Source organism: Tripterygium wilfordii, chromosome 1 (genome assembly GCF_013401445.1).
Source record: "Tripterygium wilfordii isolate XIE 37 chromosome 1, ASM1340144v1, whole genome shotgun sequence".
Classification (NCBI taxonomy): domain Eukaryota; kingdom Viridiplantae; phylum Streptophyta; class Magnoliopsida; order Celastrales; family Celastraceae; genus Tripterygium; species Tripterygium wilfordii.
The window spans coordinates 948,732-961,205 of NC_052232.1; the positions used below are offsets into that span (position 1 = coordinate 948,732).

Sequence of the window (12,474 nt, forward strand, 5' to 3'; positions counted from 1 at the left end):
AAACCATTCTCTCTCTTCTCTTCTCTCCTGGGTGACATAATTTAATTGGGTGAGTGGGTCTTACAATATACATTATTCATTAACACTTCATACTTTCCAACACTTCAAACTCATTTCTCTATTTTCTCTCTATTTTTTTCCATCATCTCTCTTTTACTTTTCATCATCTCTATCTTCATTTTCATCATCTCTCTTCACTATTTATCAACTATATCCATACTTCATATTTCAAGTGTCGTTTTCCACAACAACCTATAAAACAAGTGTCATTATTAAGAAAGTGTGTTTTAAGCGTTCATTTTTATCCTTTGTAGAACTCTAACACTCTTAATTTTTCATAAAGTTCACTTTTGAAACTTGAAAAATATGTTTCAAGTGCCCATTGGACATGTTCTATAGGCATCAGACACTTAAAACTATATTTCAAGTGCTTGATAAACAAGATATCGAGTGTCCATTATACGAGACAAGTTTATCTTAATTTTAGTTTTGGATTCAAAATACAATTCAATTTCCCGCCCGTTACTGTCACCCTCTCTCTCTCCCCTAATTTGACCAATCTCTGAATCCCTCTCACTATACTCATCCTAAATCAAGCTCTGCATAGTCCATAGCTTCCTACTATCCACCCTCTCTTTCTCTCCATGATCTACGATCCTTCCTCTGCGACTCATTGAAACCGGGCGTTGTTTTTTCCAATTTTCGGAATCCAAACCCTAGCACGCTAAGCCAGCGATTATGAACCAGTACCACGTATATGAAGCCATTGGCCGTGGCAAATACTCGGTAATTCTGTTCGAACTTAGTACCAACTTTCAATTCTGCAAGAATTGATGAATTTGATGCAAGATTTGTCTGACTTCGTTCAATGTTTTGTTCAGACTGTGTACAAAGGTCGGAAGAAGAAGACTATCGAATATTTTGCTATTAAGAGCGTTGATAAATCGCACAAGAAGAAGATCCTTTACGAAGTAAGCCGTAGGTGTTATGGCCATTCTATTTTGTTGCTAATTTTGTGAACCTGTCCATTTTTTTGGAGCTAAAATGGTTTCTGGAAGTATGTACGGGTTTACAGTGTGCATCTGTATTGTTAATTATTAGTAGTCATCAAAGTACCTATAGTTTCTTTTGCTAAGCAATGTAAGAAATTCTGGAGGGTTTAGGGAGTATATGTTTGCAGTTTGAACAGGCATTACTTGAGCTACTCGTAATTGCAGATCATAAGTGGCATTGATGTGGATATCTCGATGCAAATACTTCACAAAGCAATTATCCCTCACAGAGACTATTGCAATTACTATTCTTGCTTTGAGACGGTTTTTACTGATGATAGTGACCTCAAAGGGGTTGACTGTGAAAGGCAGTCGAAGTGCTTGGTTCTTTATGCTTTGCATCCTTACTACTCTGAGTGAGATTTTTATTTTTTTTTTCATCTTAAAGTAATTGAAGAGTATGATATGAAATGCATGTTAAAGTGCAGTGTTCTTTATGCTTTGCATCCTTACTGATATGAGTGAGAATTTTTTTCCATCTTACAGTAATTGAAGGGTATGATATGAAATGCATGTCAAAGTGCTTGGTTCTTTATGCTTTGCATTCTTACGGCTACAAGTGAGATTTTTTTTCCATCTTAAAGTAATTGAAGAGTATGATATGAAATGCATGCATAGATGGCATTCTAAGTCTACAATGCGCTAATTGGATGCAGAATACAAACTTCTATGCATCGCCTGAAAACCCATACTAGGGTGCTTTGGAAAGAATCTTTTTTTTAGTCCAAAAGATCATGATTGCTCCTCGTTTTTTTACTACTGGCCTAATAAGTTGTATTACAATAAATATCTAAATGCTTAACAGCTTTAGGCTGAGGGCAGTGTTCTTTGTCCTTGTTTTATTATTGGTTTATGTAAGATGCTTCTTATTGTTTATCTCTTTTTTGCTTCCCCTTCTGGACATTATCTGCAGGTTAGGATTCTCCACTCTCTAGATCACACTAACGTCTTGAAATTTTACTCTTGGTAAGGCTTTCCTTTATGATTAAACAAAGATTCCTTTATAGTTATAGTGGCATGCAATTGTGTTCTTTTGAACTTTCACTTTCCCTTTTCCACTAAGTTAAATCTGGATTTACATATCTTGCGTTCCTTTCGATGTGTGCCACTAGGTATGAAACTTCTGCTCACTTGTGGTTAGTTTTGGAATATTGTGTTGGCGGAGATCTTATGAGCTTACTGCGGCAGGTACTTTCTTATAATTTGTACATTTTTTTCAGACTTCGCCTATTTTTGTCTCAGAGCAAGTTAGGACTTGTGGATTTTGTTAAGATATTTTGTGTACTTAATACTATTAATCATCAAATTATTGTTCCTTTCATTCGTATAGCATCATTTAGCATGCAATTTTAATTAATTTGCTGCACCTAAGTAGATGAACATTTTCTTTGGTCAACATATTTGAAAGTCTACTGACTTGACCATCGAGCTGGCTAGTTTGCTTTGCCTAAGACTCTAAGTTGCCCAAAAGTCAGAACATAGGATGTTATTGTTACATGTACATGAGAGAAAAATTACATAGTGTTGTGGGTTTAATTGATCAGTATAACCAATGTCCTGCCTCTTATATTTCTGTTGTCAGACTGTGCTTCACCTAATAAGAAATTATGCTTTGTTAGCATTTCAATATTAAATATGACCTGTTTGAGCTGAATTTTTGTTTCTGTTGAAAATTGAACATAGCAAACAGGAAAAATAGGCAATAAAATATCATAATTTCTTCGAATATTTTGAATTTGGTTCACTAAAACAGTTATTTTAGGCCTGGAGAACAATAAGATTTACTTACATCTACATGAGTAGGCTACTAGCTTCAGCATCTTTCTTGCATTCCTATATATTTTGTCATCTTCCAAGTCATGTCAAAAACCACATCAATGGAGATGTGGCAACAAAATGTGAAAAAAAAATAGTCTTGTAAAGGTTAAAGATGTTCTCATAACTGGTATAACATGTTTGGATGGGATTTAAAAGTTTACTCAAAGATTTCGTGTTCTGAAAATGGATAATAGTTCAGACTTTCAGTGCTGGTAAATGTAGTATCTTATGCATTTTCAGAATTGTATTCTTGATATTTTGTAGATGATTTTCAGGATGGCAAGCTACCTGAAGATTCAATTCATGATCTTGCCTATGACCTTGTCAGCGCTTTGCAGTAGTCACTCACTCTCTCTCTCTCTCTCCCCCCCAACTTTAAACTTGTTGCTTCTTCTTTTCTTTCTTTCTTAGCTAGTCAATAATAACCATCATTTATATCAGGTTCCTACATTCAAAAGGAATCATCTATTGTGATTTAAAACCATCAAACATCCTACTAGATGAGAATGGACATACAAAGGTACATATTCATTTTTTTAATTGTAAGGTAAATGGTCATTGTACTGCTATGTTTGTAAATCAAATACCTATACATTTTCTGCAATGCAGCTATGCGATTTTGGGTTGGCAAGGAAACTGAGCGATATTTCTAAGATTCCCTCTTCGGTGGTAGGTGTTTTTGACAATAATTTTGCATGCACATCTGTATGTATAGTGTCATAAACTTGCACTGCTTTGTAACTTATACTTTGTGCTCCTACTTAGCTGCCACAAGCAAAACGTGGAACGCCTTGTTATATGGCTCCTGAGCTTTTTGAGGATGGAGGTGTTCATTCTTATGCATCTGATTTTTGGGCCCTCGGTTGTGTTCTATATGAGTGTTACACAGGAAGGCCTCCTTTTGTGGGAAGTGAATTTACGCAGCTTGTGAAATCCATCATCTCAGATCCAACTCCTCCTCTCCCTGATGCTCCAACCCATACTTTTGTCAATCTAATCAATTCTCTCCTGGTAAAAGATCCCGCTGAAAGAATACGATGGGCCGAATTATGTGGACATGCTTTCTTGCAGGCTAAAATCCATCCTGTGCCTCTTCCTCCTCAGCCTGCTTTTGATAATATGATAGAGAGGTATGCTAAGCCTTGTCTGCCAGAGCATAATGGAGATAGATCCTCCCAAAACAAGACCCCTCCTAGACATCGGGAGAAAGATATGAAAGGTCCAACGAAACACAATGAGAATTCTGTGTTAGGAGCAAGAGGCAATGTGACACCAGCTAAGGGTACAGCAAGTGGCAGAAAAATTCAACACAAGGCTTCTGGAAAAGGAATTGAGGACAAGCTGAGAGATCCTTCCTGTGCAACTCAGCGTGTCAACGTATTAAGATTGTCAAGAATAGCAAAATCAAACTTACAGAAGGAAAATGAGAGAGAAAACTACAGGAGGCCCTTGGCTAATGGTTCTGAGAATGATGCCGAAGTCAAAATTGAGAATACTGATATGGAATTGGATTTTAGTGAAAACATGGAGGATGAAGCACATGATGAAAGTGAGGTGGCGGATAACACATCTAATACTCCTGAATGCAAATCATCAGGCCAATATCAGAATCAAGGCAAAGTGGATGAGGTGGATGATAACATAAACCAGTTCGATACCACACCTGTTAATATACCTGCTTCAGATGAATCTAGAACAAATGAACAAGAGTCTTCCTCTGAGCATGTGAATTTGGCTACTAGTCCATCCAGTGTCAGTCCTCAACTCAAAGCTCAGATAATTAAAGAAAGTTCAGGATCAGTTGTTGATTCTGAAACATCAAAATCGGCTAACAACCTTTCTCAGGTTCTTTGGCATCCATCTGATAGTTCGGTCAGACCCGTGATGCCCAATAGAAAAGCTGATAAAATGTTGGAGGCAATGCCTTCTCTTCCGTTTGAGGCACTACAAGCGTCTGATTTTGTGAAGACGTCGAAGGACCAGCTGGGGTCACTCAACAACAAAATCATAGCCATTTTCAGTAGGAACAGTAGTGTTGGGGAGAAGCAGAATCTGATAAGATACCTTGAGATGCTAAGTAACAATGCAGATGCGGCCAATATCTTGACCAATGGGCCAATAATGCCATTGCTTGTTAAAATGCTTCGACTATCCAAGACGTCGGCTTTACGTGTTCAACTTGCCTCATTGATTGGTTTGTTGATTCGACATTCGACTTTTATTGAGGATAACTTGGCAAATTCTGGAATTTTAGGGTCACTATGTGATGGCCTTAGAGACAAGCAAGAAAAAGTCAGGAGATTTTCAATGGCTGCTTTGGGTGAATTGCTGTTTTATATATCCACTCAGAATGAGCATGCTAGAGAGAATCATCCACTGGAATCTCCATCAAAGGATAGCCGGTCTGCAAGTGGCTGGCAGGTTAGTTCCTACCTTATTCTTGTAGCCTTCTTGTTTTCTGTGCTGAATGGTATTAAGTTAAAATTCTTCCCTTCCTGAATATTAGTTATTCTATGTGACTTTTACACCTTTCAGTATGCTATGTTCAGTAGAATTCTTTCTTCTTTATCCACTCCGTTGAATGTTTTGAGGGAGCTTTTACTGCTGGATATGATTGTCCAATATGCATTTACATTTAGTTTTCTCTTCTGCGTTTCTTACTCTGATTTCTTTCCTAATAACATAAATTTGCGCTCTCCAGGTTCCTAATTCATTGGTTTCATTGGTATCATCAGTTTTGCGAAAAGGAGAGGATGACATAACTCAGCTCTATGCATTGAGGACAATAGAAAATATCTGCAGCCAAGGAGGGCAGTGGGCTGCTCGTTTTACTAGCCAGGATGTAATTACTAACCTTTGTTACATATATAGAGCTCCAGGAAAACAAGAGAGCATAAGGCTTACTGCTGGATCATGTCTGGCTCGCCTTGTTCGTTTCAACCCCCCTAGCACTCAGTTAGTTGTAGATAAACTTTCTTTCAAGGACGTAGCTTCTTCCCTTGTCAAGGGCAGTCCTCGTGAGCAGCAAATTAGTTTGAACCTTCTAAGCATGGCGTTGCTTGGGAGCCATATGTCCACCAATTTAGGACGATATATGCTACCCCTGGTGGAAGATAAGAATTTGGTCCCATATCTAGTGTCCCTTATAGAGCAGGGAAGTGAAGTTTTGAGGGGAAAGGCACTTGTCTGTGTGGCTCTCCTTTGTAAGAATGGAAGGCGGTGGCTGCCACACTTTTTTTGCAGTGCAAGGCTACTCTCTGCAGTGGACAGGCTTGTTAAAGAAAAGGACAGCCATGTGCAACAGTGCCTCAACGCATTTGTGCATGTAGTGGCATCTACAGTGCCCATTTTATTGGACACTATAACTGGGGATATCCAACAAATTATGGGAGGAAGGCGGCATGCACAGATGCCTGCCCTGTCCAGTCGAGCTGCTCCAAAGACCAACATTAATGTATTTCCTGTTGTTCTTCATCTTCTTGGGAGCTCATCCTTCAAGCACAGATTGGTGAGTCATCAGGTCCTGCAGCAGTTGGCGAATTTGGTCAAAGTTGTGGAGACCACATTTCAGGTGGGTAGCTGCAACTGGATGCTCTGTAGGTAATTAGCCATATATATATATCCTCATAACTGTCAACGGACTAAAACATGAAATGATGCAGGGTTGCTTGCAACAGTTTCTCTTTTTTTGGCTGGGGGTGGGGTGTTGTTGCTGAAAATAGTGTTGTTAGTGGTGAATGTGTCCCCCATATAATATACATTTTTTCCCTAAAAGTAATCAGTAATTAAGCATTGTTTGGTTTTTATTGAGTTCACACCTTTTCTTAATTGACTAGGAAGCTGACACTGCTGAACTTGTCTTGTTATATATATAGATGTATCTGTGTCTAAAATGATAATTATATGTCTTGTGTGGACGCTATGCTTGTGACTGCTGTGAACCATACAAAGTGGAATAAATTTTAGCACTGGTGTTGGCAACATATTGATACACAACATTCCCTTCTCATAAATTTTCAGGGTAGGGATGATTTCCAGATAACACTTCTTCGAATCCTTGAGTCTATTTCTGAGGATTCCCCTGTAATTATTGATCACTCTGAGACTTTTATACGAGAGATTCTCCCCAGTTTGGCCATTCTGTACAAGGACAACAAGGACGGTGATGCCAGATTTCTATGCCTCAAAATTTTATTTGATGTGATGGTCATATTTTTGAATGAACCTTTTGAAGATGAGCAGAGAGTAGAAGCTTTGAAGGTTATTGCCAATATTCATTTCCTTCCTCTGTACCCCATCTTCATTGAAGATGAAGATCCCATTCCTATGTATGCTCAGAAACTACTTGTTATGCTCATTGAGTTTGATTATATCAAAATTAGGGACATTCTGCATCTGAAGACAGTCCAACAATGCTATGAGTTTTTGCTTGGTGATCTGTCAAGTGCAAATGTGAATAATGTTAAGCTCTGTCTGGCTTTGGCATCAGCTCCTGAAATGGAAACCAACATACTTTCTCAATTGAAAGTTGTTAGAAGGATAGGAAACCTGTTGGAGTTTGTATATGCAAAGGATATGGAAGATTTTCTTGAGCCAACTCTATGCCTGTGTAGAGCTTTCCTTCTACGTTCACTGGGCAGTAGAAAAGGATTCATCTACAGTAAAGAACCAATGCTCTTAGATCATGGTTCTTCTGAAGCAAAGGGTGCATTTGATCAGCAGCAATGCATAAGAGATATTATGGACTTTGGTGGCAATGTTGGTGTCCTGCTGGAGTTGAGTGCATCTCGTGAAGTAAATGTCGCAGATATAGCTTCTGAATGTGTGGTATTGTTGCTTAAGGCAGCTCCAAGGGAAGCTGTAACTGGTTTCCTAACTAATCTTCGGAAAGTTAATGCCATTCTCGAGTCCTGGTGCAGGGGCATCCCTCACCTACTTTTGCAGCGGATGCTGCATGCTCTTGGTTATTCATGTCGGCAGTATTTCTCACATGCTATGATACTGTCGATATCTAAGTTGGAGATTTCAAGGATTGAAGCTATTGTTTCTGAGTTGAAAACTTCAGATATACCTTTAGCCAGCGATGCTTCTATTGTGTCCTTGGAGTTACTGCGGCTGCCTCGCTGCATATGAAGTTGCTGATGTTGTATCATGTATGTTCGTTTCTTTATTGATTTAATTTATATTTTGAAAACATAAATTAAAAAATTGTTGATTGTCTTGTTCATTTGCAGGTTGTTTGGAATTAATTGAGGCTTACGAAAGGGCATGAAAGCCTTATATTCAGCATTTAGCTCTGTTACAAAGTAAGTTTTGCTTTATCAAAGTTCAGGACATTTTACCCTCCACACTACTTAGGATTTGACTGCTTTGGTTTGCAAACATACTGCAAATGTGGCAGGAAGGTTTATTCCACGACTTTGGCATCTTCGCAGTGTCGTCCTCCTAGCAATCTATCTGTGGCATTACCTCCTCCACTCCATATACCAGAAATAAGATGCCAATGTTTTGGTTGCTCTTTGCTACTCATATCTTTCATGGCCTTCTTAAGTTTCCCAACTATAGCTTCCATGATAAATTCAAAAGCCTCCACCATTTCAGCTTCACCATTAGTTCTAAATTCTCCTCCAGTGTCTCCATTTCAAGAATTGACCCCAGACATTGCCCCACTATTGTCCATTCCTGAGTGGTGCCACCAATGGCTTCTTCCATTCCCACCATCTCCTCCGATCCGAGCCCTCCTAATCCTGATGAGTTTGGTGCACCAGGACCTGAGTCTGCGTTTTCGCCCTTCTGGGTTACTCCCTGCTTCCCCTGCAGCAGCTCGAATTGTGGTGGGCTCCATGAAGTTAGCTCCCTTCTTCGTGTTTCTTACATTGTTATTCTTTTCAATATTCTGATATCTACTTTTATCTACTAATAATTGTTTAAATTATATGTTCTGCAGTCAGTATCCTCCTGTCATCTGATAGATTGGTTACATTCTTGTATAGGGAGATGATTATGGGGTTTCTTCTGTAACTAACACCAATTGCATCAAATGTACTGTGACTAGAAGAAGATTTGGATGCCTTCTGTGAATTGCCGGTGACGCATGGTTTTGAGGAAAACTTATTCCTACTGCACATTCATGTGATGCGCACCAAGTTAAGCATGATTTGGGTTACTCTGCAATATAGTTTTTCTGACGATCAGACAGTGATCTACCAATTACATTTTGGTCTTTGCCTTTCTTGTGGATTTTGTGTAAGAAGTTTGTGCAACAACGACACAACCAAGAAGGCCCAAAACTTGGGGATGGGTTCATCATCGTCTTCCCAGACTAATTTCAAAAAAGTTTTTTGAGGTTTACCACATGAGTGAAAAAATCAAAAGTAATCGTAATCGCAAGGGTGAAGGAGCTTTCGCTTGGCTGGGTTTTAATAAGCCCGCCCCGAAGTGCAGCCGCATTGCTAGTAATTATGGGTGTTACCAAATCAACCGGTAAAGAATGTGATAGAGAGACTTCACTAAACACAATTTCATGCTTGATATTATCATGTTCACAGACATGAAATACTTTTCAGCTTTCATATAAAAGAGTATCCCCATTCATCCTCCTCCTCATCATATTCTTCAAATCCTTCTACACAAGTTCAGAGTGAAATTAACTGTAAATACAACCAAAGACCCAAGCAGGCTTTAGAGAGGGGAAAACCAATCTTTTGTGCAACCCAACACTCTTTAGAAATAAGGGTTCATGTCCAAAGTGAGCAGAGATTATCGCACAGCTAACAAGCTGCTTCTAAACATTAAAAAAGAAAAAACTTTCAAGCATAGCAGACAATAGTAGTATAAAACTTTAAAAACACAAAACATTTATCAGGGACTAAAAATTAATTAGTTTCACATATAACATTTGTCAAAAGGAGTAATACAAGTTTTTTCTAGAAAAATAAACAGAATGACTACGCTAGCAGCAAAATAAGAACCAAACAAACTGAAAGTATGAAAGTGAGAAGTTCATTAAGAGCTCTCTCACCGACTCCCTCTCCAAACTAGTTTAGGCCTTCTTTTCGACCAGGTCCTCAATCAGATCCGCTGCCTCCTGCACAGTGGTGATTTGCGCCGCACTGTCTTCTTCCACAGTGATATCAAATGCCTCCTCAAGCGCCATCACAATCTCAACCTACAAAGAACGGGGAAGAAAAAAAAATGTACGCATCAAATGGAGCAACTATCTTCTTCCAGAGTGATTTGATTAATGAAGATGAGTGCTGCTATAATTTCAAGATGTTTTTAGTAAGGGGAGAGAAAATCTTCACAAAAGAAAGAGTAGATGTCATGCTAAGATTTTTTTTTTAAAAAAAGCACTAAATTTTATTAGCACTAATCTCTATATATTGAATTTCATTAGTAAAATAAGCTCATAATTGAAATTTACAACAAATAAAACTTATGATTTTGTTGAAGAAATGTGAGGTCTACTAATCTAATGATGCAAAACCTAGTTCCCTTATCATTAACATATAATGTCTCCAACATGCGCAATCTAGACTTATTTAATGAAAGACATCATAATAACAAACTAAGTGAACGGCAAGAGATAAGACATCAGAAATGTTAATCTACAGTACTGTATCAAGAGAATCAGCCCCAAGCGCAGCAAACTTCAACTCTCCAGTGAGTTTGACATCCTCTGCGATAGCCAACTGCTTCCTCACTATTCCACACACCTTGTCCACTGTCTCCGGTTTGGCCTGTTCAAAATAACAGTGCTACAATTTCATATTTAGAGAAGAGAACAATACCTACCATGTTCTTGGTAGCCAATTGTCATTTCACAAACAAAAGTAGTCAGCCTCAAATTAAAAGAACATTAGAATGCAATGAACAAGCCATCTCCAATTTAGATGCAACAATAAAAGACATACAGCACAGGAAACTTTAAAGCGATAGGATCCAGGCTTCATTGTACCCAAATTTAACATTGAGCACAAATTTATAGATAGCAAGAGTAAAAGACATACAGCACAGGAAACTTTGAAGCGATAGGATCCAGGCTTCATTGTAAGAGATGGAAAGCCTCTTCCACCGAAAGCAAGTGAAACTGAATTCACACAAGAGATCTTGTTGCGATGTGCCTGCCCCAACAATGAGATAGAGATAAAGAGAGAATTAGATCCATGAAGCAAAATATTAATTGATAGAAACAAAGACCTTCCCATGAGACAATCTCATATTTAGCCTCGAATCAACATGGGCATAAGCAAATGCATTCGAATCTCTCGCAACTTGACTTTTATGCTCAGACAGTCTGCTACAATGTATCACCAAACTATATTATCGAAGTAATGTTCATGTGATTCGTTATTAATTTTTCTTAGCTATGATTATCAAAAAATATAATGCAAATTTTACTTTCTTAAGAACAAAGAATAATAAATTAGGTTTCAAACTTTCAAAGTTCAACACCCTAAAAAAAGTTCAGAAGCTCAAACAAGAGGAACTGAGATTATTAGATGAACCCCCCCCCCCACCCCCACCCCCACACGAGATGCCACCTTAGAATGCTCAATCACCCGCTCAAATTAGTTGGAGCTGTTTGAAACCAAATGTCAAATGCACCTAGATTCTAATGAAAACAACTCCTACAAGTTGTAAATCCAAACAACCACGCACCTAAACACAATCTTTTTGAATGCAAGCACCTAAATACAATCAAACTCGACATTAGAAGCATAACAAAAAGTAACCCAACCCATCTAATCATACACAATTTGAACAAAACGCAGCCAACTCCTAGTACAGGATTAAGCATTTCCAGCATCACCCATTATACGGTGAAAAATGACATCTGCTTCATTTGAAGGGCTTTGCTCAAAAAAATCAGAAAGTAAACTAAATATAGAAAACAATCGGAACATAAGAACCAAAAGTCCTGAATCAAACGAGTACGAATCACACAAAAATATTTACTAACCCAACTTAAGATATGAACCATTCAACAAGGCCCACAAAGCAAAATCGAGATTCAACCCGCAAATCTTATCATAGTGAACTAAAGAAGAGAGTGAGAGAGAGAGAAAAATCAATAAGAAAGGCTGGTTATACCTGTGTAGGCTTCAAGGAGAGAGAAGACATGGCAACAGAAGCTCCCGTGACTGACGCCATTGGTGGCTCCAACAAGAACAGAGAGAAATGAGAATTGAAAAAGGAGAGAAAGAGAAGAGAAGTGCGAGAGAGAATTGGAGGGGAGAAGACGGAGAGCACGAAGACTGTGTCGCGAATGGAGGCGAGAGTGTTAAAGACTGCAACTTTTATAGATGCGTTTTGTTTTCTTCTTGGTGGTGGTTGTTGAGATTTGTTAAGCATTGTGAGTATCGACATCTGCCTGGTTGGATCCGGTGATTTCCGCGACCCGGTTTACTGATCCGCAAATGCCTTGTTTGTCAGCTAAGGCTTTGCACTCATATTTTTTTTCTAACCGAGTACGGTATCATGCAAGTTTATCCTTTAAACATTCAATATAAATTTAAACTTGAATAAACAAGTCTGTGCATAATAAATTGGGTCATAACCTAACATATAACCACAAATATATTGCTTTCAGTGAAAATTAAAC

The 12,474-nt window shown here is 38.4% G+C and overlaps 2 protein-coding genes across 8 annotated transcripts; one reads left to right on the forward strand and one right to left on the reverse strand.

Annotated features, from left to right (window-relative positions):
• The first annotated feature begins 520 nt into the window (after positions 1–520).
• LOC119999863 (serine/threonine-protein kinase RUNKEL-like) lies at positions 521–8,409 on the forward strand. 7 transcript variants are annotated; one of them, XR_005468517.1, is made up of 12 exons: positions 521–786; positions 882–971; positions 1,966–2,018; positions 2,165–2,240; positions 3,146–3,207; positions 3,312–3,390; positions 3,480–3,539; positions 3,636–5,291; positions 5,572–6,441; positions 6,891–8,023; positions 8,105–8,176; positions 8,272–8,341. XR_005468517.1 is itself a non-coding variant. In XM_038847672.1 (12 exons), exons 5-11 carry the CDS (start codon positions 2,223–2,225, stop codon positions 8,001–8,003), a joined length of 3,858 nt encoding a protein of 1,285 aa, XP_038703600.1. In that variant the 5' UTR covers positions 740–786; positions 882–971; positions 1,218–1,408; positions 1,966–2,018; positions 2,165–2,222; the 3' UTR covers positions 8,004–8,023; positions 8,105–8,409. The 7 variants fall into 7 exon arrangements, 6 of the variants coding, with proteins under 6 accessions (XP_038703583.1, XP_038703572.1, XP_038703600.1 ...); XM_038847672.1 differs by adding an exon at positions 1,218–1,408 and having other exon boundaries at positions 740–786; positions 8,105–8,409; XM_038847690.1 differs by adding an exon at positions 1,218–1,408 and having other exon boundaries at positions 740–786; positions 3,146–3,193; positions 8,105–8,409.
• A 1,293-nt stretch (positions 8,410–9,702) lies between these two features.
• On the reverse strand, positions 9,703–12,262 carry LOC119999897 (acyl carrier protein 1, chloroplastic-like). The gene is made up of 4 exons (XM_038847702.1): positions 11,964–12,262; positions 10,880–10,993; positions 10,487–10,609; positions 9,703–10,038 (listed from the first exon to the last, which is right to left on the reverse strand). Exons 1-4 carry the CDS (start codon positions 12,237–12,239, stop codon positions 9,913–9,915), a joined length of 639 nt encoding a protein of 212 aa, XP_038703630.1. The 5' UTR covers positions 12,240–12,262; the 3' UTR covers positions 9,703–9,912.
• Positions 12,263–12,474: the final 212 nt, after the last annotated feature.